The 25,232-nt window shown below is 42.5% G+C and overlaps 1 protein-coding gene across 4 annotated transcripts; it reads right to left on the bottom strand.

Moving 5' to 3' along the window:
• Positions 1-2,508: 2,508 nt before the first annotated feature.
• Positions 2,509-23,725, bottom strand: LOC100280503 (uncharacterized). Of its 4 annotated transcripts, XM_035963028.1 has the most exons (14): positions 23,533-23,676; positions 23,334-23,431; positions 14,437-14,784; positions 10,315-10,490; positions 8,339-8,455; positions 8,101-8,204; positions 6,144-6,210; positions 4,662-4,795; positions 4,534-4,582; positions 4,385-4,456; positions 4,196-4,297; positions 4,031-4,098; positions 3,703-3,855; positions 2,509-2,780 (listed from the first exon to the last, which is right to left on the bottom strand). In XM_035963028.1, the coding sequence occupies exons 4-14, from the start codon at positions 10,318-10,320 to the stop codon at positions 2,723-2,725; spliced, it is 930 nt and encodes a 309-aa protein (XP_035818921.1). In that variant the 5' UTR covers positions 10,321-10,490; positions 14,437-14,784; positions 23,334-23,431; positions 23,533-23,676; the 3' UTR covers positions 2,509-2,722.
• Between the last annotated feature and the right edge of the window lie 1,507 nt (positions 23,726-25,232).

The following is a 25,232-nucleotide window of genomic DNA, read 5'->3' as shown; positions in this document are numbered from 1 at the left end:
TACTGAGGATATGTGGTAGTCATGATTTTATGTCACTGACCTTATTATTTATGAAGATAATATTACTTTGTGTTGTTTAGATAAAAAACAAGTTACGAACTAAGTCTCTACTTTACTCCACATTTTAAATGTGTTTGAGAGCAGGTATGGGATGACTTAGTGATTTGTAAAGATCAGGGGGAGTTTCCTCTTGATCGGAAGAACTTGTTCTTACATCATGTTGTACTCTTTTCTTTGCATGAGTTTTTCCCCTGTTTGGGTTTCTCATTCAAAGTTTTTAACGAGGCAACATCAACACAAGTCCTATGTCGTATCATCTATTTTTCCCGTAGAGGTTTTTCAAGGATGACACATTATGGCATAGTTATTGTTGTATTTGAACTAGGATATGAGTTTATCTCCCTAAAGTTCAAATGGATCAACAATAGAGTATGACTACTCTCCTTATTTTTCCCACTGGGTTTTTAAGGAGACTCGGCTGATATGTTGATTTCTCAGATTTTCTGACAAGATTGTCTTGAAGAAATATTAGACTGAGTTATATGTCTCATCATTTATTTTCTCTGTAGGGAGTTTCTGAGATGTTGACTTTAAACGTATTATTGTTCTTTGGGCTAGAGGTCCATAGGAGAACAATGGCATGTCATGGTTCAATTGAACCACCGACGATTATCTATAAGGATAATTGAGCTTGTGTTGTTCAGATGGAAACAGGAAAATGGAAATATTAACATCTTGCAAACAAAGTCTTGTGATAATCTTGTTGGTCTATTCACAAAATCTATATCATACTCCACGTTTCAGAAATGTGTTGAGAGGATTGGTATGAGAAGACTTAAGTGATTGCAAGAATCAGGGGGAGTAATTCTCTGTGATATTTGACCTGTTTTGAATCATCATATTACACTTTTTATTTGTATGAGTTTTGTCTTGTTAAGGTTTTCTCATCCAAAGTTTTTAATGAGGTAATATCAAGTAAGTTATATGCTTCATCATTGATTTTTTTCCCACGGTGGTTTTTATGCATGATGATTACAAGCATATTTTTTTTGGAGTACAAGTGAGATTATTCTCATTATCCAAAAGACATTGTGTACTCCTTATTTTTCCCCACAGGGTTTTTGAGGAGATGATATATTGAAAGACGGCTTGCAGATGATCAAATGTACTTGAATTGATTAAGGGGGAGTGTTACAATAGTTGTGATCAATCCCCTCCATGGGGTGCGACACGTTCTCACTAAGGGCTAGTTTGGAAACTCAGATCTCTTTCGGGATTGAAGGGGATTGGAGAGGAAATTAGTTCATTTCTACCTTAATCCCCTCCAATCCCGAAGGGGATTTGAGGTTCCCAAAGTAGCCCTAAGGGACACACCACTTGGAGAGACACTGATTCGCTTGTATATAAGCATTGTCTTCCCTGTAATAAAGTGATTGTCTCTGTCATTTTGTCTGTCTCCCTCTCCACTGAGCAATAGACTGCAACAGAGAGCAATGCAAGTTGGAACTGCGGAGCATGCGGCGTCACGAAGAGGAAGAGGAAGAGCATATGTTGGTGCCTTGGTGGCGCACACGGCTTCACGAGCAGCGGATGCGGCGCGGCGACACGAAACCTCCAATTCGCCAAGCGGGCCATCTCCACGGGGAGGAAGAGGGCAATGCCTTGGAACCGCGGAGCATGCGGCGTCACAGGGAAGAAGAGCAGATGTTGGATGGCGCACTCGGCTTCACGGGCGGAACACGGCGGTGTGTGGACCAGCCAACCTCGCGCGGGCACCGAGCAATAGGGAGCGGGCACCGCTACCGCTGGCTGGACAAGGAAGAAGAGAGCGAATCTGGGGGCGGTTGTAGCGGCCACAACGTGTGGAGGGAGAAGGCAGCGCAAGCGGCATCTTGTCGTTGAAGAACAGTGCCATGACAGATCCTTGTGTCTTCCTTAACTTTGACTTTGTCTAACAGGTAACGGGTTCGGTTGGTGTTGCACTATCCAGCGACAAATAAAAAGAAACGGAGAGAGTTTCTATCTACACGTTGGCACGAGCGCATGGCCAGAAAGGATAGCAGGTTTTAGTAAAAGAGATGCACCATAAGACTCTTAGAATAGGAGCGAACACTAATTATTTTATTTAATATGTTAATAAGAAATTAAAATGAAGACCTTATCATATTAAGGCTCTATTTAACACAACTTAGTTTACATCTTCACATTTAACTCTGATATCATATTAGGGCTTTATTTAACACAACTTAGTTTACAGCTTCTTAGAAGATTTAAAAGATTGTACCAAACAAGACCTTTCTTTTCTATAGCATCTTATCGTTATCGACGCTTCTCGTAATAAACTAAAAGCAGACAATAAGCTGTTTTTCATTAAACATGGCCTAAGTCGCATGCACTACCTGTTAAACCTAAAACCTTTAAACTGATAAGACGAGATAGACAATTCCAACAGTACCTACCATTTGACAACAGCCCAAATCGAGAACGAAAACAAGCTACACTATGGACTTCAAACTGAGCGTCACAAAAATACTAATGGAGAAAATTGGTTTATACGGCAACGCATACATATGCAAGTACATTAAGTATCACGAGCTAACCATCTGGTCCATGGAAACATTAAGTAGAGGACAGGCACGCCCATGTAAAGGTACATCACAAAATTACGATTTTGAGCAGTATCACAAGCTAATTCTAACAGCATTCATCACAGCCCAGTCTTCTAATCCTCATGCAAGGCCTTCATCAGGTATAGCCTGTCGAAATTCTGACCAGCAACCCTGCCAATGTGACACAAATTACGATCAATATATGAGTGCACTATGAAGCACAGGAAATCAATCCTAGGGGTAAACAGAACTACAAAAGCAGTATTTCATTTATTAATTTAATGTACTATTGCCAGAAAAGTGGGGGGGTGGGGATGCAGCGCTATACACTACTGGGGATACAAGTGGACAACCCATCGACTCGATCCATTTTTTGTTATTTTTATATAAAAATGTGTACAAACTACAAAATAAACTGAAAAATGAAACCCCAATTCAATGGAATGGGCTTCTCGGTCGACCCAAGCATCCCTCCATTCCCAGTATGTTTCACTCATTCCATCTCTCGAAGGAATGAGCATTCTATTTTGTGATGGTGTATTGGCGTGCACCAACCTGATTTCTAATGCAGCTTCCAAATTGCCAGGTAATTTAGCCAAGGAAAGCAGGTTGCATTTGCAAAAATTGTATAACATATAACAATAGGTACAAACTGCTAAGAGCAAGGTTTTTTTGGTACTAAAACAGAAGGGAGATGCTAAGAGCACATTTTGTTAACCTTCAACTGATCTGAAGATTATCAATCATCACTTAAACACTGCAAACATGACAGTAGCTGGAAGAAAAATTGGGTTGTGAAGACCATAATCACTAGAAGACTCAATAATCTCATGGATAAAAAAAGACAGACCCAGAGCCAGACTCCCAATGAGTGAGGTCTAGAAAAGGGATAAACTGATGAAGCCTTCTCCCTCAAATGAGGAGAGGCTGCTTCAAACCCATGACCTAATGGCTCGGTGAGGCAGCTCTCACCACTGCACTAGGCCTGCCCTTCCTCCTACATCTATAGATGCTTCCCAAAAATAGAATCATGCAAGAGCTTTGGGACTCAATAAAGATAGGCATAGAATTTATGGAATATTAGAATCTGTACCCGTTGATATGGTTGCAGTAACTGGAGATCTGATTAGTTACTAGATAGCCCTCCAATCGTGAGGGCTCAGGAATAGGCTTAAATATAGGATTGGATGGATCTTCTTCTGGTAGTGGCTCCTCACCAGCTGCTTTCCTCGCCATGTTCTCCTGCCTGTACCAGCACAAAACACAAAAAAACAATGAGACAATGTGAATGAATGATAGACACACAATATTCCACTGAGAAAGAACTTCCTTAAAACAGCCACGGTTCACAAAAGATATGATCATATGAAATGCATGAGGTAATAATGTACATATGCACTACAAAGTAGGCATTTTCCAACCTTCTCTTTTGAAGCCATGCCTGCTGCTGTGACTGTTGTCTTGAGAGATTGCGGTTATAATATTGGAACTGAATTTCAAGGAAGGCACTCAATCAAACAAATAGATAACGTAGTAAACCTCAGATAAATCATGGAAAAGTTCTTCTGTTAAAAACAAAGCAATACCTTGTTCTGCTCTGATGAAAGATCATCCATGCACCCAATCAGAAATTCCAAGTTCCTTTCCATAAAGGGGGCGGTTGACAATTTAAGTCGGTCCAGGTCACACTGAAACACATAAAATAGTAATGTAACTCATGTAAGAACAGGAAGAACAAATGCCACATAAGAGTTTCTGCAAGCAAAAATCTAAACCTGGGTAACAGGTGACTCAGGTTCCAGCTCCTTCATAAAGGCACTGACAAGCGCTGAGTTGGAAACTTTTATCTGTGACACAAATAGGAAAAGCACCTGAGGCTAAATTCATCCTTATAACTCAAAATGGAAAATGTTAAAGTGCATACTGGTATCTCCTCAAAAATATCAACCCAGGACAATTTCTTCTCCCTTAACCTGCAACAGCAAAAAATCATTGTATAAAAAATATTTGTACAAACTAGTACAATGATGAGCTACAGAAAAGAGGTTGTACTTCTCCCCAGTTAAACCATTGTTACGGTAAAGATCCATAAACGAGTCTGTAAGCTTTAAGGCTTTGAGAGCTAGCACGCCTTGACTAGATCTAGATGGGTCATAGACAATGCACACACATCTCCTGATGCTCTCCTGGAACAAGTGAAAATGCAAAATAGGAGAAAATAAAAACCATGATCATGCTAGGAAGACATCTGATAAGAAATGGTACCATATTGGAAAACATTTTAAGTGAAAATCAACATTGAAAAGTATAATCAGAGCTGAAATGGTAACTGGTAAGGTCTGTATTCAACATTAAGATGCTATCATCAGAGAAGCACCACATACTCAAATAAGAAGTAAAACTACGATTGTTCAATCACTTGAAATGCTAGCAATGTTTAGATGCAGAAACATGTTGGATCATACATCTTAATCTACTAGCCAATTGCCTGTGCTTTGCTACAGCTTTTATATATCATATAAATAGGTATTGAGATATTTATTTAAATATAATTATTGTTTATTTCTAAACACTAAGGTATGTGTGGTCTAGTGGTTAGACCCAAATTTCTGGAGCAGGGGACGTGGGTTCGAGTGCTCGCTCTGCACTATTTTTTTATATAATTATTGTTTATTGTTTATTTCTAAACATTAAGTTACATGTGGATGTGGATGTGGTCTGGTGTTAGCAGCGCGGGCGAGGTCGGGTGCTGGTCAGGCGCAGTAGCTGGCTTTGCGGGCGCTGGGGTCCACATCGTAGTAGCTGAGAGAGCGCTAGGTGTGGGCCCACAGGGGGCCACAGGGCACGGCCCCCGAGGCGGAGCGCGTGCGGCGGGCCCAGAGTGTCAACGCGGAGGGTGAAGTCGTGGTAGCACCAGGTGCCAACGTGGGCCCACAGGGCACGGCTCCCGAAGCGGAGCGCATGCGGCGGGCCCAGAGTGTCAACGCGGAGGGTGAAGTTGTGGTAGCACCAGGTGCCCACATTAGGTTCTTAATAGATTATTAAGTATAGACTAGTCAAAAGCAATGAGATTACAGTCAACCATAAAGAATTGTCCCTTTCTTACTACTCAACTCTCCATCTCCAATATTGCAGTGGTTTCTGTTCTTGACAAGTATTTGGAGTTGGAACACAAATCCAATATACATGAGGTCTGTTCAAGCATGGCATTAGACATTAGACAAATACGTTAAACCACACTGAACTTGAAACCCCAAACTGATTGAAACCTAGAGTGTGATACCTCAAACATCATTGCATGTATAAATGCCTCGATAGTGGATTCAACATAATCTTCTTTTCTGAACCATACGACTATTTGGTAGGTTGCTATTTTTATACTTAGATAGCAGATTAAACCACTAATGCAGTCATGATAATAACATACGAGGAAAATGTGAAATGGAAAGGGGTGGTAGAATTTTTTAGGCTGGGGAAATATCCGATGTCAGCGAAAGGCTGGATAAGAACCTAGCTTATCTATCTGCCACGTACCTGATAGTTCATAAATGTTTCAATCAGTTCCACAGTTTGAAAAGATCCAAGCAAGCAAGACTGATACCTGTAAGCGTAGACCCAAAGAAATGCAATGCAAATAAGTAAAAATAGTATGATAAAGTTGGATTAGTACAGAGAGAAATAATTGCCACTAAAAGCCATCCCACTATAGTAATACAAAACAAAATGTAAAGCTTATAAAATCTTGCGCAAGCAGTAACAACGTTTTTGGCCTCTTCGAAGGTTCAACAGTTTTTGGCCATTATCCGTTGGTGTGGAAAACTTGCCCCCCCCCAAAGTGTCGCTTCTTCCTCTGGCTTGTCGCCCACAGGAGATGTTGGACTGCGGACAGACTAGCGAAGAGAGGGTTGGATCACCCAACAAGATGCTTGTTATGTGATCAGGAAGCAGAAACCCTGGACCATCTCCTTGTCTCTTGTGTGTTTACAAGAGGCTTTTGGTTTCACCTTCTGAGACCTTTTGGGTTAGAAAGCCTGGCTCCATAGCCAGGCCTACTTTCCTTCATGAGCTGGTGGGAGCAAATCTCAGGAGTCGTGCTTGGTTTGCCTGGAAAAGGACTCAACTCCTTAATTGCCTTAGGGGCCTGGACAATTTGGAAACTTCGGAACAGATGTGTTTTTGATGGTTGGACTCCAAGTTCGGCCTTATCCCTTCGGTTAGCAGGGGAAGAGAGATTGTTCTGGGAAGTGGCAGGGGCTAAAGGGCTTTCCTACCTTGCTGCCCTCCTTTCTGAGGTTTAGCGGCTTCTAGTGGTTGTGTGTGTGTCTGATGGATTGTTTCAGTTTTATGTGTTGCTGGCCTCTGTGAGGAGTCCCTTGTATTTGGTCTTTCCAGACCTCTTTCTTCTTTCTTCTTAATATATGAGGCGCAGTTCTCCTGCGTTTTCGAGAGAAAAAAAGCAGTAACAACGTCATGCTTTTGATCACTTGTGGTAGTTAAAGAGTTCGGACACTACCGCCGATGTTGCTGAAGGAAGACAAGTTGCGTTCTTTAGTTGCACCGTCTCCATCGCCATCCAGCCAGTTCAACGTACTGTTGAACATGCCTGGTAAGAAGCTGCTGATTTTGTGCACTCGCGCGCCATCATTGACGCTTCCGATCAGCGCGCTCCTCTGCGGCTTCAATCACGTCCACCTTGACCTTGACTACTTCGGCACTAAGGGGCTATCCTCTGCATGGGCTACTCTAGTCGAAGCATTCACACCGACGTTTCGACTGTGGAGGATATCTCCATTGTTCTTCAGTCTGTCCGTTCGTGTTGCTAACGCTACGACTGCAGGGGGTGTTAAGAGTATATTAGGCAACTCTTGATATGGTTGGTTTAGGATTGATTGGATTGATTGCAATTCCAGATAACCTTCCTTATCTCCAAACCATGTACTCCTATATATTTACCCCAAAGGCTCAATGCAATACATCCCACCATCCCATGCAGTATACACAATTTCTCCGTCCTACAAATATTACCAAATACAAGGTTCCAACAATTTTGGTCAACAGTCCTTTATGTAGGATAATAAATCTGTGAAGTCATTTTAGCACGTGAATTTTCAAAATTGTTAGTTTCAGCAGGATAAAATATCAAAAATATTATCAACCAGTTCTCTGTACCACATAACAGAAAATGTATCTCACAATTTCATTTAAAACTACTTCGTACATGCCTATATTGTTCCGCTGCATAATAAAAATAACATAAAAACATAGTAAAATTAAAGTGATATGAAAAGACACTTAAGGCCAAGAAAACTAAGGTCAATTGTGAACATATCAGTCATACATACTCAAGAGTTACTATTTGCTTGTCCAAGATCATTGAATATATAATCCACAAGTAACCAAGTTGATGGATTTTGTGTCAATGTGCAAGTAAAAAAAAACTCGAGCCACCACTGACTTTCTAAATCAACTGAATGAAATTAGCTTAGCTTACCATCCAATAGTATTGTTGTCAACATTAACTTCCCTCAAACACCTCATCATCTCAAGCTGATAATTGGCACCATCTGCATCTGCTTCATCATCCTCTTCCCTGATCTTCAGTAAAAAAAATAGTAAGGTAGCCATTAGCCTATAAAATGTGAAAGAACAACTAGCCTGCGAGACCTTCATAGCAGAAAACTGCATATTCAGTATTGAGCTGCTTAGAATGTTAAGGAACAAGGACTCACAGGGAACGGAAAACAGTTGGTCACTTCCAGAACACTACCAACATCCAAACCAAGCAATTGACCTGTAACTAAAGCTGGCGCAAACTCCTCACAGTGCTTGATGATCTTCAGTACAGCCTGCGTAAAATAGCATTATTGTGAATACAAATTACACAGTGCTTGTGGAATTAATATTACAAAGAACGCTTGCTGTCATGGGAAAATTTTCTAAACCACTGAGGCAGAAATATCCATCTGGGAAAAATAAAAATGCTTGTCGTAAAATAACTGATGCAACTCATATAAACTAGGTGAAACATTAGTTTGGCATGAATGCACTTCTTTTTAACTTGGTCAATGTTTTTGGTTTATCAGTCAGGTAATCTTGAAAACGCCTTTCGACCATGATTCTATGCACCCAGATAGAGCTTGCTCATTAGATCAGTGTGATCTATCACCATAAATAGGCCTATACATATCCAATATGGTGTTGCACCAGTTTAACATTTTTTTCATGTGCAGATAGTACTGTCTAACTGCAACAACAAAGCCTTTTAGTCCCAAGCAAGTTGGGGTAGACTAGAGTTGAAACCCAAACACAAACCACAAGTCAAAGTTCAGACACATGATGGCCGTTTTCCATGCGCTCTCATTCAAGGCTAAATTTGAGTACATTCCATCCTTTGAAGTCTCCTTTTACTGTCTCTTCCCATCCTTCTCTTTTTGTGCTGAAAAAGTCCTTCGAGTCATCTCCTTTGCTTCGTGCACCAAGACCTTCGAAACCGAAGACGCTTGAGCGTCGCCTAGGCGGTAAGGCGGGCCGGGGACATAAGGCGTCCTCCTCGCCTTGGTTTAGAGCCTAAGATGGGTGGAAGTGGCAGCGCGGCGACTGCAGAGGGCGGTGCGACGACTGTTGCAGAAGGCAACGCGGCGATAGGGCGAAGGGTGACACGACGGCGACGGCTAGGAGAGAGACAGGGAGAGGTGGGGAGAGAGGGAGAGAGCGCTGGGAGAGGGGAGAGGGGAGAGAGGGAGTTGTGCGGCTGGTGCTGAAGAGAGAGGGACCTACGCGGCTGTCGACTGGGAGAAGAGATGGGGAGAGGGTTGGGAGGGGATGAATAAGTGGGCTTAACCTAACTTTAATGGGCCAGGTGGGTCGGTTTTGACTGGCTAGGTTATTCTTTTTCTTTTTTCTCTTCTCTGCTAATAATTTTGTCTTAAACACTTTCTTAAATATCAATATTTTTCTTATTTTTAAACATATTTAAGGAGTCGCCTCGCCTTACGCTTTACTGCTTAAAAGGTAAAAAGGGGTTCACTCTCCTTACCTCGCCTTACCGCCTTAACAACTATGAGCTTCCTGCTTCAGTACACACCTTTGCAACACCTATGCACAGACGAAGTTTCACGCCTTCTCCTTTTTGACTCGCGAGCTGCTTCTGACAAAGGTTAGCTCTGCTGGTTGTTTGTATTGTACCTGAAACACACCTTCTCAATTTGGTGATGAGGGTTTTTTTAGGATCTTCGATAATATAGGCCCCCAACACCACCACACTTATCTACTGAACATGTCATCTTTTTGTAGACCAATATTATGCAACATAACATGTCTAATCGTCGTCGTATGAAACTTCCCTTTTAGCTTTTGTGGTACCCTCTTGTAACATAGAACACCAACAACAAATGCTTGACGTCACTGTATCTACCATGCTTTGATTATATGGCTAACATCTTCATCAGTATCCCCGTGTCTTGGTGTCATTGATCCTAAATACCAAAAGGTATCCTTCCTGGGCACTACTTGAACTTCCAAACTAACATTTGCTTCCTCTTGAGTAGTAGTGTTGAAGTCACATCTCATATATTCGGTTTAGTTCTACAAAGTCTAAAACCTTTGAACTCTAGAGTCTCACGCAAAAAAAGGGCGTACCCAGTGTCGTAGACTTCCTGCACTGTGCGGGGTCTGGGGAAGGGTATCTTTAAGCGTCAAGCCTTACCCGCATAATATGAAGAGGCTGGGGCTCGAACCCCTATTTACTCCCGCCTGAAGCTACATTGTCTGCTTGTATGTCTCTTGTGACCTCATCCATCACCAATGCAAAAAGACAGGGGCTCAAAGGCGACCCTTGATGTAGCCATATTCTAATCAGGAAGTTATATGTGACAGCATCACCTGTTCAAACATTAGTCATGACATTGTTGTAAACGTCCTTAATGAGTGCAACGTACTTCGATGGAACTTTATTGTTGGGGACTTGTTCTCAAATGCTAAGAATTAAGAACAAGGCAACACAAAAAATGTTAAGTGTAAAGGTCCTTCGTCCTCCATAACGATATATCCCTTCGGGATATAAAGCATCTCGGACGAAGGTTACGAAGGACATACCTTCGTAAGCATGACAACGAAGAATGAAGCATTCACATAAATCATAGAATATGAAATAAACATTTAAATATTGTCATAGAATTATCTCTACTTGTATTAATGAATATAAATGACTTTGAATTACAAATGTACCTTCGGTCCTGCGGAAGGCAAAAGTACAAGCGTGATGCGAAAGCAAATGACAGGTTCCCGTGAACAGTACAGAGGTACTGTTCATCTATTTATAGGCACAGGTCGCAGCCTGTGACAAATTACAATTATGCCCCTTGCGAAAGTTTACATCATTGACTCAGACCTATATGTATAAAAAGGTCATTCTATCTCTATGTCGGTTTAAAACGCCGAAGCTCCATGAAAAGGGACCTTCGGCCATCTCTTGGAGACGACTCCAGCCGAAGCTGCTTCTTCGTGTGAGACCTTCGGCGCACCGAAGCACGACCCCAACAGTAGCCCCTTTCGCGGTGCTAGATCGTTCTTCGTAACGAGCTTGACCCGTGAAAAAAGCCTCTTCAGCTTCGGGAAGCCGAAGGTCCAAAAAACACCTTCCCTGAGCTCGTTGCGGAGAAACGATCCGACTTCCGAGCGCGTGTCGGTCCCACCTTGCAGAGTTACTGTTTGATCCTTGCGGTCCACTGCGCAGCGGGTACAAGTTACTGCGCGCCTGGTGTAACAATTCCGCCGCTTCGCCTTCTTACCTGCAGCACTATATAAACTGACAAGTAGTTGTGAAGTTACCACAGCATTCATTGCTATTTGCACTGTTTTGCTGCCGAAATTTTCCATCATAGCCGAAGCTTAAGTCCCTAAAATCGAACGAAGGTGCTTCTCAACGTCCGCTTCGTCAGAAAGAAGAGTTTCGGAGAAAAGAAAAAAGTAAAAAGTTTTTGACTTCCCAAACTTAGAATCAAATGGCGAGAATACGATCTACTGCCAAAGTTGTACATGAGGGAGACGAAGCCGAAGGTTCAGACACTATGCCCATCTCCGAAGCAATGCAGCGTTCCGGTCTACTGACTACAGAAGAAATGCCTGCTGCTGAAGCAGGCCCAACAACTGCCGAAGGAGAAGAAAACATTGAAGGGACTGACTCCGAAGATGACTATCACCTTGCTACGCCCAGCAAGCCCAGTCACCTGGATTTTGGGAAATCAACTGTTTCAAAAGCTGACCTTTCGAAGATGGTGAAAGCAGGTTATTTCAATGAGGACCAGAAGAAGCTACTCCGCTTCGGGGAAGAAGAAACCACCCCGAAGCCAAGGAAGGATGAGATTGTTATTTTCAAGAGTTTTTTGAAAGCTGGGCTTAGATTCCCTCTCCACGATATTGTTGCGGAGATACTAAGGAGGTTTGGTATCTACTTTCATCAATTGACTCCTAACGCCATCGTTAGGCTCAATGTTTATATCTGGGCCCTCCGAAGCCAAGCTGTGGAACCATTTGCTGACAGCTTCTGCCGAGCTCACGAATTACATTACCAAACAAAGGCCAGAAAAGATGGGCTACATGATAATTTCGGTTGCTATAATTTTGCCTACCGGAAGACAACAAAGTGTCCTGTCATCAGCTACCGAAGCAAATGGCCAGCAGGTTGGAAATCTGAGTGGTTTTATGTAAAAGTCGATGAAGACAAAGAAAAATTGGTACAAAGCCCTCTGGAGTTAATCTTCGGAGAGACAAGGCCACAATGCCGCATTGGCGACCTAAAAGGTCCCACCTGGGCTGCTCTGGGTGAATTTGAAATTATCTCAAAACATATTGGCACCAGGGATCTAGTTCAGGAATTCTTGGCATTCAGAGTTTTCCCTACTCTAAAAGAGTGGGAAATGCCGAAGCTGGAGGGAGAGAAGAAGAAGGGGGAGCTTGTCCGGCTTCCCTATTACTTCAAGTTCAAGAAATTCTTCAAAAAACCCTGCAAAGAATGGTTAGAGACTGTTGAAGTGATGTGCAACGAAATCCTGGGGAACTACTCCAAAAAAGAGGATCAACTAATGACAGCAGCCTTCGGTGCCCGACCGAAACGAAGGTTGAACCGAGTGCTTGACGCCCTAGGCTTCGAATACCCAGACTATGAACAATTGAACAAGGGTGCCGAGGGCCTTAAAAGAAAAAGAATAGCCGAAACTCCGATCACGGATGAAGAAAGACCAGCAAAGGAGAAGAAAATTCTCAAAAAAGGAAAAATATCTGCTCCGAAGCGCAAATCACCCGAAGAAGAGGGGACCCCCACACCGCCTTCTACCAGCGACGTGGAGGAAATTTTAAAGGTAATGACTGAACCCATGCCTACGAAGCTAAGTCCATTAGGGCTCCAACTGACGAAGCTTTTTGAAAAGGTGGACGAGCCGGATCAATCGAAGATAAACAAACCCAAACGGCAAAGAATCATTGCGGTAACTGAGGTTATCGACAAGACGCCGCCAAGGGCATCAATCCAAAAAACGGCAGCTGCCGAAGGTACAGCAATCGTCGAAGGCGTAGCTTCGGAGGTCGCGGCTACCGAAGCCGCTACAGCCGAAGATACAAACTTAGAAACCACGATTAAGAATATCAACAAGATTTTGGAAGACATGGCTGCGGAAGAAGCTGATGCTACTACTGAAAAAACCATGGCCACAGTGCCTGAGAAAGGAAAAGAAATAGCCGAAGACCCTTCGGACGACGAAGCCTACTCTTTCCAGAACTTAGTTGGGCAAAAACTGACAAAGGACGAAATAGAAGAACTTAAAGACTACGCCAAGTCTTGCGGCTACAAGTCAGGTGCCCTCCTATTTGGGGGTGTAGATGATGAAAAACTAGGCTGTATTCGAGACCATACTGGAGCTAAGGTAATCGGTACTCTATCGAAGAGTATCGGTTTTCCGAAGCTAGAGACAGACATCAGCCGCTACCGACGACAACATATCGTCGGCAGCTTGTTTTATTCTAACTTCAAGGTAAACAACCTTTTTCTCTGGTTTTTATTGCCGTTAACAATGAAAATATTACTTAACATAAGTTGTTTCTGTTCAGAGCATGCTACTGAGCAAAGCTCTGAAGATGCAACAAGACTTGGAGGACAAAAAGCACGAAGCTATAATTGAAAACTTGGAAAGCAAAATAAAAGAGCAATCTGCCATCATTGAAAAGAAAGACTTCGAGCTCCAATCGACCGAAGGCTTGCTGGCTGAAACTGAGGCTAAAATATTAGAGTTAAATTCGAAGCTTATCAATCAATCAAAACAATTTGATCAGGAGAAGCTAGAACTGAATTCGAAGCTTAAAGCCGAAGTCCAGACCAGCTCAGAATTGAAGAAAGCATTAACAAGCCTTCAAGACAAATGCTTGAACTTTGGCAATAATTGTATTGGACGATTAAAGAAGATATTTTACTCTGTTGGAGCCAGCAGTGGGAAATTTAACCCTTCGGCGGAAAATTTACCCCAGGCCTTCGATCATATTGAAGCTGAAATCGAAGAGCTTGACGAAGTTATAGCCGGGCACGGCGACTTCTGTGCCTGGGTAGCTTCTCAGGGTACCGCTGCTGCATTTCTGAAAGCCGGCTGCGAACATGGAAAGGTTGTCAACAGGCCCAATTTCACCTTATCTTCATCAATCCTGGATGATATGCCCGACCTCGCCCGAAGTATCTCCAATAGATTTATAAAAATGGTATGGACAAAGGGCGGGCGAGAGAAAGCTGGAGACGAAGCCCGAAGTCATCTTGAACCAGTAAGAAATGACATTTCGTGCTTACCTTTTCCTTTGGGCTTGATTCTTATGATTCCTTGACTCATGTAGGATGACGAAGGTGAAGATGATGCCTAGGATATGTCGCCGAAGTTGTCGTCGAAGCTGAAGCTTAATGAAAACTAGCAGAAGTGTGCTTTAGAAAAACTCAGGATAATTTTGTAACAACTCTTGTAAATAGAATTAAACTGTTCTTCAAGGAATTTTGTACATACCTTGTAATATATTCTTACCCTTCGATTGAGGTGCTTTGATGTGGACGAAATCAGTTTTTTGAGCCGAAGGCGAAAAAACACCTTCCCTTCTTTTCGTACACAACGAAGCATAAAAGGCCGCTTCCTCTTTTTGCCGAAGCCTTTCCTTACATAACAAAACATAAAAGACTGCTACTCTTATCTGCCGAAGCTTTTATTTACATAACAAAACATAGAAGACTGCTACTCTTATCTGCCGAAGCTTTTATTTACATAACAAAACATAAAAGACTGCTACTCTTATCTGCCGAAGCTTTTATTTACATAACAAAACATAAAAGACTGCTACTCTTATCTGCCGAAGCTTTTATTTACATAACAAAACATAAAAGACTGCTACTCTTATACACAACGATTCATAAAAAACCACTTCTTCGAAACCTTTCTTTTACATAACGAATCATAACAAACCATTTATCCGAAACTTTTCTCTGTGCCGAAGCAACCATTTAGGAACACAAATGCTATGAATGAATGCTTATGCATGCAAATGCCATGATGTAATGTGCAAATGAAAGTCCGAAGCGTATGTCCGAAGCCACACTCATCCATCATTTTCTTAGGAGCAAACACACGTCAGCTCTGCATTCCCTTAGGAACGACTTTGGAGCATCTTTGCCTTTTACTTAGGCAGTATCAGCGTTGACTTTTCGCTGTAAGCTCTGCATCCCCCTAGGGACGTCTTTGGAGCTTCTTCGTCTTTTACTTAGACGGTATAAGCTCTGCATTCCCTTAGGAACGACTTTGGAGCTTCTTCGCTTTTTACTTTCGGCGGAATCAGCGTTGACTTTTCGCTGTGAGCTCTGCATCCCCTTAGGGACGTCTTTGGAGCTTCTTCTCTTTTTTAGTTTCGGCACTCGATGGTGCGCTCTCAGCTTTTACATTTACATTCTTTGGGGGATTTTGCTCTTATAAAACTAAAAAGGAAATTACATATGATGGCCCCATTAAAAACCTTTCTCCCCCTTTAGAAAGGAAAAGGGTGCCATGAAAAAGAAAAGAAAAGTCAAAATTACATCGAGTTATACATAAAACCGCCGAAGCTCATCCGCATTCCAAGATCTTGGAATTTCATTGCCATCCATGTCCTTCAGTCTGTACGAACCAGGCCTTGACGAAGATGCTACTAAGAAAGGCCCTTCCCATTTCAGTTGCAATTTGCCCACTGTATCCGGATTGGCCACTCTCCGAAGCACCAAGTGTCCTGGCTCAATATTTTTTAGCCGGACCTTTCTATCTCGCCATTTAACTGTTTCAGCCTGGTACTTATTGATATTCTCCACGGCCTGAAGCCTGATCCCTTCTAAGGCATCTTTTTCCACGAGACAAGTATCTTCGGGACCTGATTCTGCCGAAGCTACCACTCTTATTGATCCAGCTTTGGCTTCTTCCGGGGTTATTGCTTCGTCACCAAATAACAACTTAAATGGGGTAAAGCCTGTAGATCTTGATGTTGTTGTGTTATGGCTCCATACCACTTTGGTAAGCTGATCTGGCCACTTTCCCCTTGGTTGATTAAAGATTAGCTTCATTATTCCTGTCATTATGATGCCGTTGGCCCTTTCAACAAGCCCATTCGACTCCGGGTGCCTGACTGACGCAAAGTGGATCTTCGTGCCAATTTGATCACAAAAATTTCTGAATTCTTCGGAGTCAAATTGTGTTCCATTATCTACAGTTATAGCCTTCGGCACTCCGAAGCGACAGACAATATTCTGCCAGAAAAATTTTTGGACAGTGGCCGAAGTTATTGTAGCTAATGGCTTCGCCTCAATCCACTTGGAAAAATATTCCACAGCAACTACAACATATTTCAGATTGCCTTGAGCCGGTGGTAATGGGCCCAGCAAATCGAGGCCCCACCTTTGCAATGGCCAGATGGGTTGTATTAGCTGTGTCAAAGACGAAGGTTGTTTTTGATCTCTTGCACATTTCTGACAACCTTCGCACTTTTGAACTAACTCAGCTGCATCCGAAGCTGCCTTCGGCCAATAAAATCCTTGACGGAACACTTTTCCAAGTAACGGCCTGGATCCGATGTGGGATCCACAAAGGCCTGCATGTATCTCCTTCATCAACTCTATACCTTCGGCTCTAGACAAGCACTTGAGCAGCGGGGCACAAACTCCATGCTTGTATAACTCCCCTTCTATAATGATATACGGACGAGCTCTTGCCTCTATTCTTTTATTATAAGCTTCGTCATCTGATAGGAAGTTGCCCTAAAGGTAAGAAATTATTTCAGTTCTCCAATCTTCACTGTACATAGGAGAAATAGTAAGAACTGCTCTTTCAAGTAACTCCACTGAAGGTGCCTTTATTGTTTCGAAGAATACATCCGAAGGTAGCGGCAGCCCCTGTGCTGCAGACCTGGCTAACAAATCAGCATGTTCATTTTGCCCTCGAGGGATATTCTTAACAGAAAATCCTTCGAAAGAAGCTTCGATCCTTCGGACTGTGTCTAGGTATTTTTCAAGCTTCGGGTCTTTAGCCTTGCAACTTTTGTCAATATGACCCGAAACAATCTGAGAATCAGTTTTAAGGATCGCCCTCCTGATCCCCATCGCCTTTAGTTTCCGAAGACCCAGGAGCAAGGCTTCGTACTCAGCAATATTATTTGTGCAGCTGAAGTCCAGTTTTGCTGCATAGCAAGTTTTAACCTTGGACGGTGGAACCAAAACAGCAGCTGCTCCTGCTCCGAAGGTTCCCCAGGAGCCATCACAAAACACTGTCCATGCTTCGGCATCTTTATTCGCTTCTTCGCCCTGAGCCCCTGGCGTCCAGTCGGCAATAAAATCTGCCAATGCTTGAGACTGGATCGAGGATCTGTGCACATAATCAATGTAAAATTCATTAAGCTCCGCAGCCCATTTTCCAATTCGGCCAGTAGCTTCTTTATTTCTCATGATATCTTTCAACGGCTGCGAAGAAGGAACAATAATATTATATGCCTGAAAATAATGCCGAAGCTTCCTGGATGCCATTAGAACGGCATACAACACCTTCTCCAGTTCTGTATAATTTTTCTTTGAGACACTAAGGACCTCAGATACAAAATATACTGGGACCTGCTTCTTGATTTGTCCATCAAACTTCTCCTGCACAAGTGCCGCACTTACTGCTGAGTGCGAAGCTGCCACATACAACAACAGAGGAGCCCCTGGCATTGGTGGAGTTAATGTTGTTAGATCTATCAGGTATTGCTTGAGTTCTTCGAAAGCTTTTTGTTGAGCTGGGCCCCATTGAAAGACTTCAGCTGATTTTAGCACCTCGAAGAAGGGTAGATTTCTTTCCGCTGATCTGGATATAAATCTGTTAAGAGATGCCAGTCTTCCTGTCAATCTTTGGGCCCCCTTTCTTGTGGTTGGTGGCTCCATTCGAAGTATAGCTTCGATTTTATTTGGATTAGCTTCAATTCCCTTTGTTGAAACCAAGCATCCAAGGAACTTACCCTTCTTTACTCCGAAGACACATTTTTCTGGATTCAGCTTCAGACCAGCTTGTCTGAAGCTGGCGAAGGTCTCCTGCAGATCAGCAATATGGTCTTCTTGCTTCGTGCTTTTTACAATAATGTCATCAACATAGGTCAACACATTTCTGCCTATCTGAGATTGGAGAACCTTCGCAGTCATCCTGCTGAAACTCCCTCCAGCATTCTTAAGCCCCTCCGGCATCCGAAGATAGCAATATGTACCACTTGGGGTTATGAAACTAGTCTTCGGCTCATCCTCCTTTTTCATCCAGATTTGATGATAGCCTGAGTAACAATCCAGGAGACTCATGAGTTCCGAAGAAGCTGCTGCATCAACTAAAGAGTCTATCCTTGGCAGCGGGAACTCATCCTTCGGACAAGCCTTGTTGAGATCTGTGAAATCAATACACATTCTCCACTTTCCATTGGCCTTCTTCACCATAACAGTGTTAGCTAGCCATTCTGGATACTTCACTTCTCTGATAACTCCTGCACTTAGGAGTCTTTTTACTTCGTTGCGAGCCCCTTCGGCCTTGTCATCAGACATTTTCCGAAGCCTCTGCTTGCGGGGTCTGAAGGATGGGTCAACATTGAGCGAATGTTCAATAACATCCCGATTCACTCCACAAAGATCATTGGCTGACCATGCAAAAACATCTTTATTGTTGAATAAAAACCTTATCAAGGTTTTCTCTTGATCTTCAGATAATTGCGAGCCCAATAGCACCTTCTGCTCTGCTATATCTTCACACAGCAGCATGGGCTTCGGCTGATCAGCCGAAGCTGCTTTTTCCCTCCTGAACTTGTACTGTTCACAAGCTTCAACTCCATCTATATTATGGATTGCCTTGGAATCAGTCCAGCTTCCTTCGGCCCTTCTGGCAGCTTCCTGACTCCCATGAATAGCAATAGGCCCTTGGTCCGAAGGTATCTTCATGCAGAGATAAGCTGGGTGAAGAATTGCTTCAAAAGCATTTAGGGTACCACGACCAATGATGGCGTTGTAGGGGTATTCCATGTCAACAATATCAAACACAATTTGCTCAGTCCTTGTGTTATTAACAAATCCGAAGGTTACCGGCATGGTAATCTTCCCGAGTGCCACAATCTGCCGCCCTCCGAAGCCACAAAGAGGGTGCGTAGCATCATGAATCTTGTCTTCAGGCTCTTGCATCTGTCTGAAGGCTTTGGCAAATATAATGTCAGCTGCACTGCCTGTGTCAACTAGGACATTGTGAACCAGAAACCCTTTGATCACACAAGAAATGACCATAGCATCATTGTGAGGATAGTCCTTGAGCTGAAGATCTTCCTGAGAGAAGGTAATTGGAATGTGAGACCATTTTGACTTAATGAAGGGTCCCTGTACTCCAACATGCTGCACCCTTCTCTGAGCCTCCTTCTTCTGCTTTTTGTTAGCTGGCTCTGAGCAAGAACCGCCTGTTATCGGGAGCACCAGCTTCGAAGCCGAAGCAGCTCCAGCTTGAGTGCTGAACGAAGCCATCAGCTCAGAAAGGTGGAAGTGAGTTGACCGGAGGTGGGCGCCAATGTTGGGGACTTGTTCTCAAATGCTAAGAATTAAGAACAAGGCAACACAAAAAATGTTAAGTGTAAAGGTCCTTCGTCCTCCATAACGATATATCCCTTCGGGATATAAAGCATCTCGGACGAAGGTTACGAAGGACATACCTTCGTAAGCATGACAACGAAGAATGAAGCATTCACATAAATCATAGAATATGAAATAAACATTTAAATATTGTCATAGAATTATCTCTACTTGTATTAATGAATATAAATGACTTTGAATTACAAATGTACCTTCGGTCCTGCGGAAGGCAAAAGTACAAGCGTGATGCGAAAGCAAATGACAGGTTCCCGTGAACAGTACAGAGGTACTGTTCATCTATTTATAGGCACAGGTCGCAGCCTGTGACAAATTACAATTATGCCCCTTGCGAAAGTTTACATCATTGACTCAGACCTATATGTATAAAAAGGTCATTCTATCTCTATGTCGGTTTAAAACGCCGAAGCTCCATGAAAAGGGACCTTCGGCCATCTCTTGGAGACGACTCCAGCCGAAGCTGCTTCTTCGTGTGAGACCTTCGGCGCACCGAAGCACGACCCCAACATTTATGTTTGTCCAAAGCACCACATAACAGTCATTGGTATTTTGTCATAAGCCTTCTCTAGGTCAATGAAAACTATGTGAAGGTCCTTCAGCTCCCTATATTGCTCCTCACTTGTCTTAAAAAGAAGATGGCTTCCATGGTTGACCTTTCAAGTATGAAACCAAATTGGTTCATAGAAATAATCCTCGTTATTCCTTTCAAACGATGATCTCTCCCATAGCTACATAGTATGGTTCATCAACTTGATTCCCAAGTAATTAATACAACTTTGAATACCAATCTTATTCTTGTAGATCGGTAACAATATACTTCTCCACTCGTCAGGCATCTTATTCAACTCGAAGATGTGGTTAGACAACTTGGTTAGCCATACTATAGCTACCTCCTCAAGGAATTTGCATGCCTCGATTGGAGTACCATCAGAGCCCATCGTCTTACCCCCCCTTTCATCATTTTCAATGCCTCTCTAACTTCATATTCTTGTATCCTATGCACAAAGTGCCTATTGGCATGTCATCAAAAGAGTCATCCAACTGAAACGTTGTATCCCCATTCTCCACATTGAACAATTTGTCAAAATACTCTCGTCATTTATGTCTGATCTCATCCTCCTTCACCAAGAGGTGTTCTGTTTCATCCTTAATGCACTTAACTTGGTTGAATTCCCTTATCTTCCTCTCACAAACCCTAGCCATCCCATATGTCCTTCTCTCCTTACTTAGTACTCAAACGTTGGTAAAGATCCTCGTGCGCCCTACCCATTGCCACACTTATAGATCGCTTTTGATCTTCATTGCTACCATGTACTTCTCTATGTTGGCTACACTCCTATCATGGTACAAAGGTCTATAACATTCTTTCTTCTACTTAATAGCCCTTGGAACTTCCTCATTCCACCACCAAGTATTTTTAGCTTTGCCTCCACTCTGGTTACTCTACACACCTCTGAGGCCACCTTTCGGCCTCTTCTGAATGCAGGTTGTCATCTTCTCCCACATGTTGTTTGCATCATCTTATTCCTTCCAAGTGCCCTCTTTCATGGTCCTTTCCTTGCAGACTTCTGACGTCACCCCTTTTAATTTCCACCACTTTGTTTTCGCAATATTGGCTTGCTTATCTCTACAGGCACACACCTAAAAACGAATGACCACCACCACAAGCTTATGTTGAGAGGCAACGCACTCTCTAGGTATCACCTTGCAATCCAAGCATGCTTATTTATCCTCTCTTCTTGTGAGGACAAAGTCAGTCGTCCTAGAGTGTTGACCACTATTATATATCACTAAAAGTCTGTTTGGTTGGGATGTGGCTGTGAAAAAAGCTATTGTAGGCTACGAGCTGTGAAAAAAGCTATTGTAGGCTACGAGCTGTGAAAAAAACTGTTGTGGGTTGTGATTTGTTAAAAAATTAAAAACCATTTGGTGGAAACCACTAAAAGTGGCTAAAAGTTATTCCATATATATTTCCACATTTCCATCCGAAAGCCGCTAAAACTAGATCCCGATGTGCTTTCAGTTTCGCACTGTGAGAAAGTCGACTTTTAGACAAAGTTGCTTCCTGGATCCAGCCCTTTGGTTTAGCTTTTGGCTTTTAGAGGGCAAAAGCCAAAGCCAAAAGTCAAACCAAACACACCCTAAATGGGATTCTCTCTTTATCAACAAGACAAAAGCTACCGCCAAGTCCAAGACATCATCTCCTTCCTAATTTATACTACCATGCCCAAAACCTCCATGAACCACCCCAAAACCCGAGCTTGTTATACATACATTCTCATTGAGATCTCCTATGAAAAGCTTCTCACTAATAAGTATAACTCTAACCATGTCATCTTAGTCTTCCCAGAAAAGTCTCTTAGCACTCTCATCATGGCCTAGTTGAGGCGCATACACGCTAATTATGTTCAAGACCAAATCATCCACAACAAGCTTGACCAAGATAATCCTCTCTCTTTACCTTCTCACATCTACCAGAACGTTCTTAAGGCTCTTATCAATCAAAATTCCTACTTCATTTCTATTTGTAATTGTCCATGTGTACCAAAGCTTGAAGCATGTATTGTCCACCTCCTTCGCCTTCTAAACTTTCCATTTAGGCCATGTTTGGGACAGCTCCAGCTCTAGAAAATTTGGTGGAGTTGGTGGAGCAGGTCATTAGATGCTCGAGAAAATCGTGGAGTTGGAGTTGTAAGCATTTAGAAGACATTTAGATAAGTCATTTCGTTTATTATTTAGATTAAAAATATTTTTAAAACTATTAAAATTGGTATTATAACTACAACTCCACACTAGAACGGGAACCTAGAGTCATCCCAAACACCCCTTTAGTCTCTTGGACACATAAGATATTTACACGTCTCCTAGTCGTAGTCTCAACTAACTACCTTAACTAAATGGAGTATTTGGAGAGTAGTATCTAAGCAGGCAGATTTTGATAAAGCCATAATGGGCGTATTTGGATAGCACACCCTCGCAACACATCCGACCCCAAGCATCCAAAAACAGACACCTGGGAACACTTTCCTAGGCCAGGCAGGTTTTTCGGTGTTGAAGCAAACACGCCCAATGTGCATAAAGATGAATAAAATTTGTAGGAAGGCTCAGTTGTGCTACATCAGTTGTGTTAAATGGTATTGCTATGAAGTGGAAGTGTGTGAAAGCATATGCAATACAAACGGCACTATCATTGTGAACTAAGGTTCTACAACTGCAGTATAATTCTGGTGGACAGCAAACCAGACAAGCATTTCACCTTTGCCTACATTCAAACAAACAATTGCATTGCCTACATTCAAACAAAAAATCTTAGTCAAATATAACATGGTAGTCTAGTGATCGACCAACAAAACGTGTATAGCACGTTAAGAATAACATCCGTCGCACATTGTAACACTAAATTTATCCCCCAAAAGGAAAGGGTTACTTTCCCCTGATTTCGATCTATGCGAACAGATCCGTCCCCTGAGCACAGTTTCTCAGATCTCTGCACGTCAAATACCAAATCGCAAGCACAAACAGCAGACGGGGTGGGGTTCGGAAGTAATTACCAGGCCCTCCATCTGGACGACGCGGAGTGGCGTCGGCGCCTCCTCGGTGACCGTAGACACGGCCTGCAGGAACGACCTCATTCCTCCCGGTGCCGCTGCTGTAGGCCAGCCAACCAGACCCAAGGTTAGCGCGAGATGAGACGCTAACCGTACGAGATGACGAGAGCGAGGCAAAGGAAAGGCTCTGGAAATCCCTTACAGTTAGCCATGGCAGCTCGTAGATCGTTGGGCGGCAGTGCGTAGGTGGGACGATGGGTGCGCACTTGCAGGAACGGCGCGAGCTGTGGATCGAGGGAAAGGAAAGCGGCGGCCGGGAAGTTAGGGTTTTCTGGCTGCGGGAATAGCACAAAGCGGGAGACGTGCAGTTGAGGCCTGGTTTGGTGGATAGGATTGTAAAAAATATGAAAAAAATTAATTTGTTTGAAAATTAAACTCACTCAATCTTATTTAATTCATATGGATTTAGAGTAAAACGAACAAGTGTAACACTGTGAATTTAAAATATAATTTTTTTTTAATATTTACCAAATTCATGTGTTATCTTCTCTCTTTTTCCCTTTTGCTTCTTTCCCTCTTTTTCAAAGTAGTAGAGGATTTATGTCCATAATAAAACTCTAGAGAGGCTTTAATTGGTGCATAGCATGTCGGGACATCACTTTCTTTTTGTAAGTGCAATCAACCCTAACTGAGGGTTTTGGTGATTTAATGAAAAAACAAATAAGGGTACTAACGAGTTTGTTCCTGGTATATGCTCAGAATGTACAGGAACTAAAGGAGTCACAACCATTGTTGAGAAATCAAATAGGAAGTTTCAAGAACAAAGAAAACACATAAGCGGTACCTTTGGAAAAACTCCATGCGACGGACGTATAAAATTTTATGTATATCTTGAGTCGCATGATCTAATTCTTCCTTATTAGTTTTCGCACAGGTAATGATGTTTGTTATAGCTCAAGCCTCCAAATTCAAAAACTATTTTGAAAAATAAAATCTCTTGAACTGTCACACCTAGTTTTGAAGGTAAACCATATGCGAATTATGTATGTGCCAAGATCAGGAACTCACGTACACAGCGATTACATAATTAGAAATCATCACACATTGCTCAAAGTGAATAGCGGAAAGGTACTTTTATTACATCAAAATATCCAAGACGTCCATAGAGTCTATAACATATCATAGTCATTTAATATCATCAAAGTGCGAAATACGAAATGTAGTAGATAAGGTCTTCATAGGCAGCTAACTGGAGGTTTGCCACTAACATAACTAGAACTCGTCGTAGTCCTGGAACTCCTCGAAGTCCTCCATGTTGCCAGCATCTTCTCCTGAGCACTGAATACAGTGGGAACAACCTTGGGTGAGGGTGGTTTTCAAAGCAAGGGTGAGTACACATCAACGTACTCAGCAAATGTCTCATTTGGCTAAAGTGGACTAGCTGTATGTGGAGTTAAGGTTAAGCAGTTGCTTTTAGTTGGTCAAGTATTTATTACTAACAGTAGAGCCCAATTTTAGTAATAAACTCAGATATTACCCAAATGTACTCCCTCCAAGAGGAAATACCAGAGTTCATAATTATAACCATCATTATTAACCATCATCATAAAAGTATCCAAAGTTCTTCTAATCAAAGAGGATCCCAAGCCTGCTCTTAACCGTGAGCTCGGCTGATATACCAGTTTCTAACACTCTACAGAGGTTGCACACTTTACCCACGAGTCGTGATCTCTTTTTGCCTCGGTTCGATCAAACCCTCAAACACTACCAAGGTGAGTCGGCAAGGTTTCACTACGTAGCCTTTACAAAGACTCCTCCGGTGCATAACTGCTCGTTAGGTTTCACTAGTCGTACAAACGCAGTACACCTCCCCAAGGTGGGTGACTAACAAAACCAAATCGA

The sequence above is a fragment of the Zea mays genome, chromosome 10 (assembly GCF_902167145.1).
Source record: "Zea mays cultivar B73 chromosome 10, Zm-B73-REFERENCE-NAM-5.0, whole genome shotgun sequence".
In the NCBI taxonomy this organism is placed as follows: Eukaryota; Viridiplantae; Streptophyta; class Magnoliopsida; order Poales; family Poaceae; genus Zea; species Zea mays.
The sequence above is the reverse complement of the archived record's forward strand: the minus strand, read 5'-3'. Positions and strand labels throughout refer to the sequence as shown.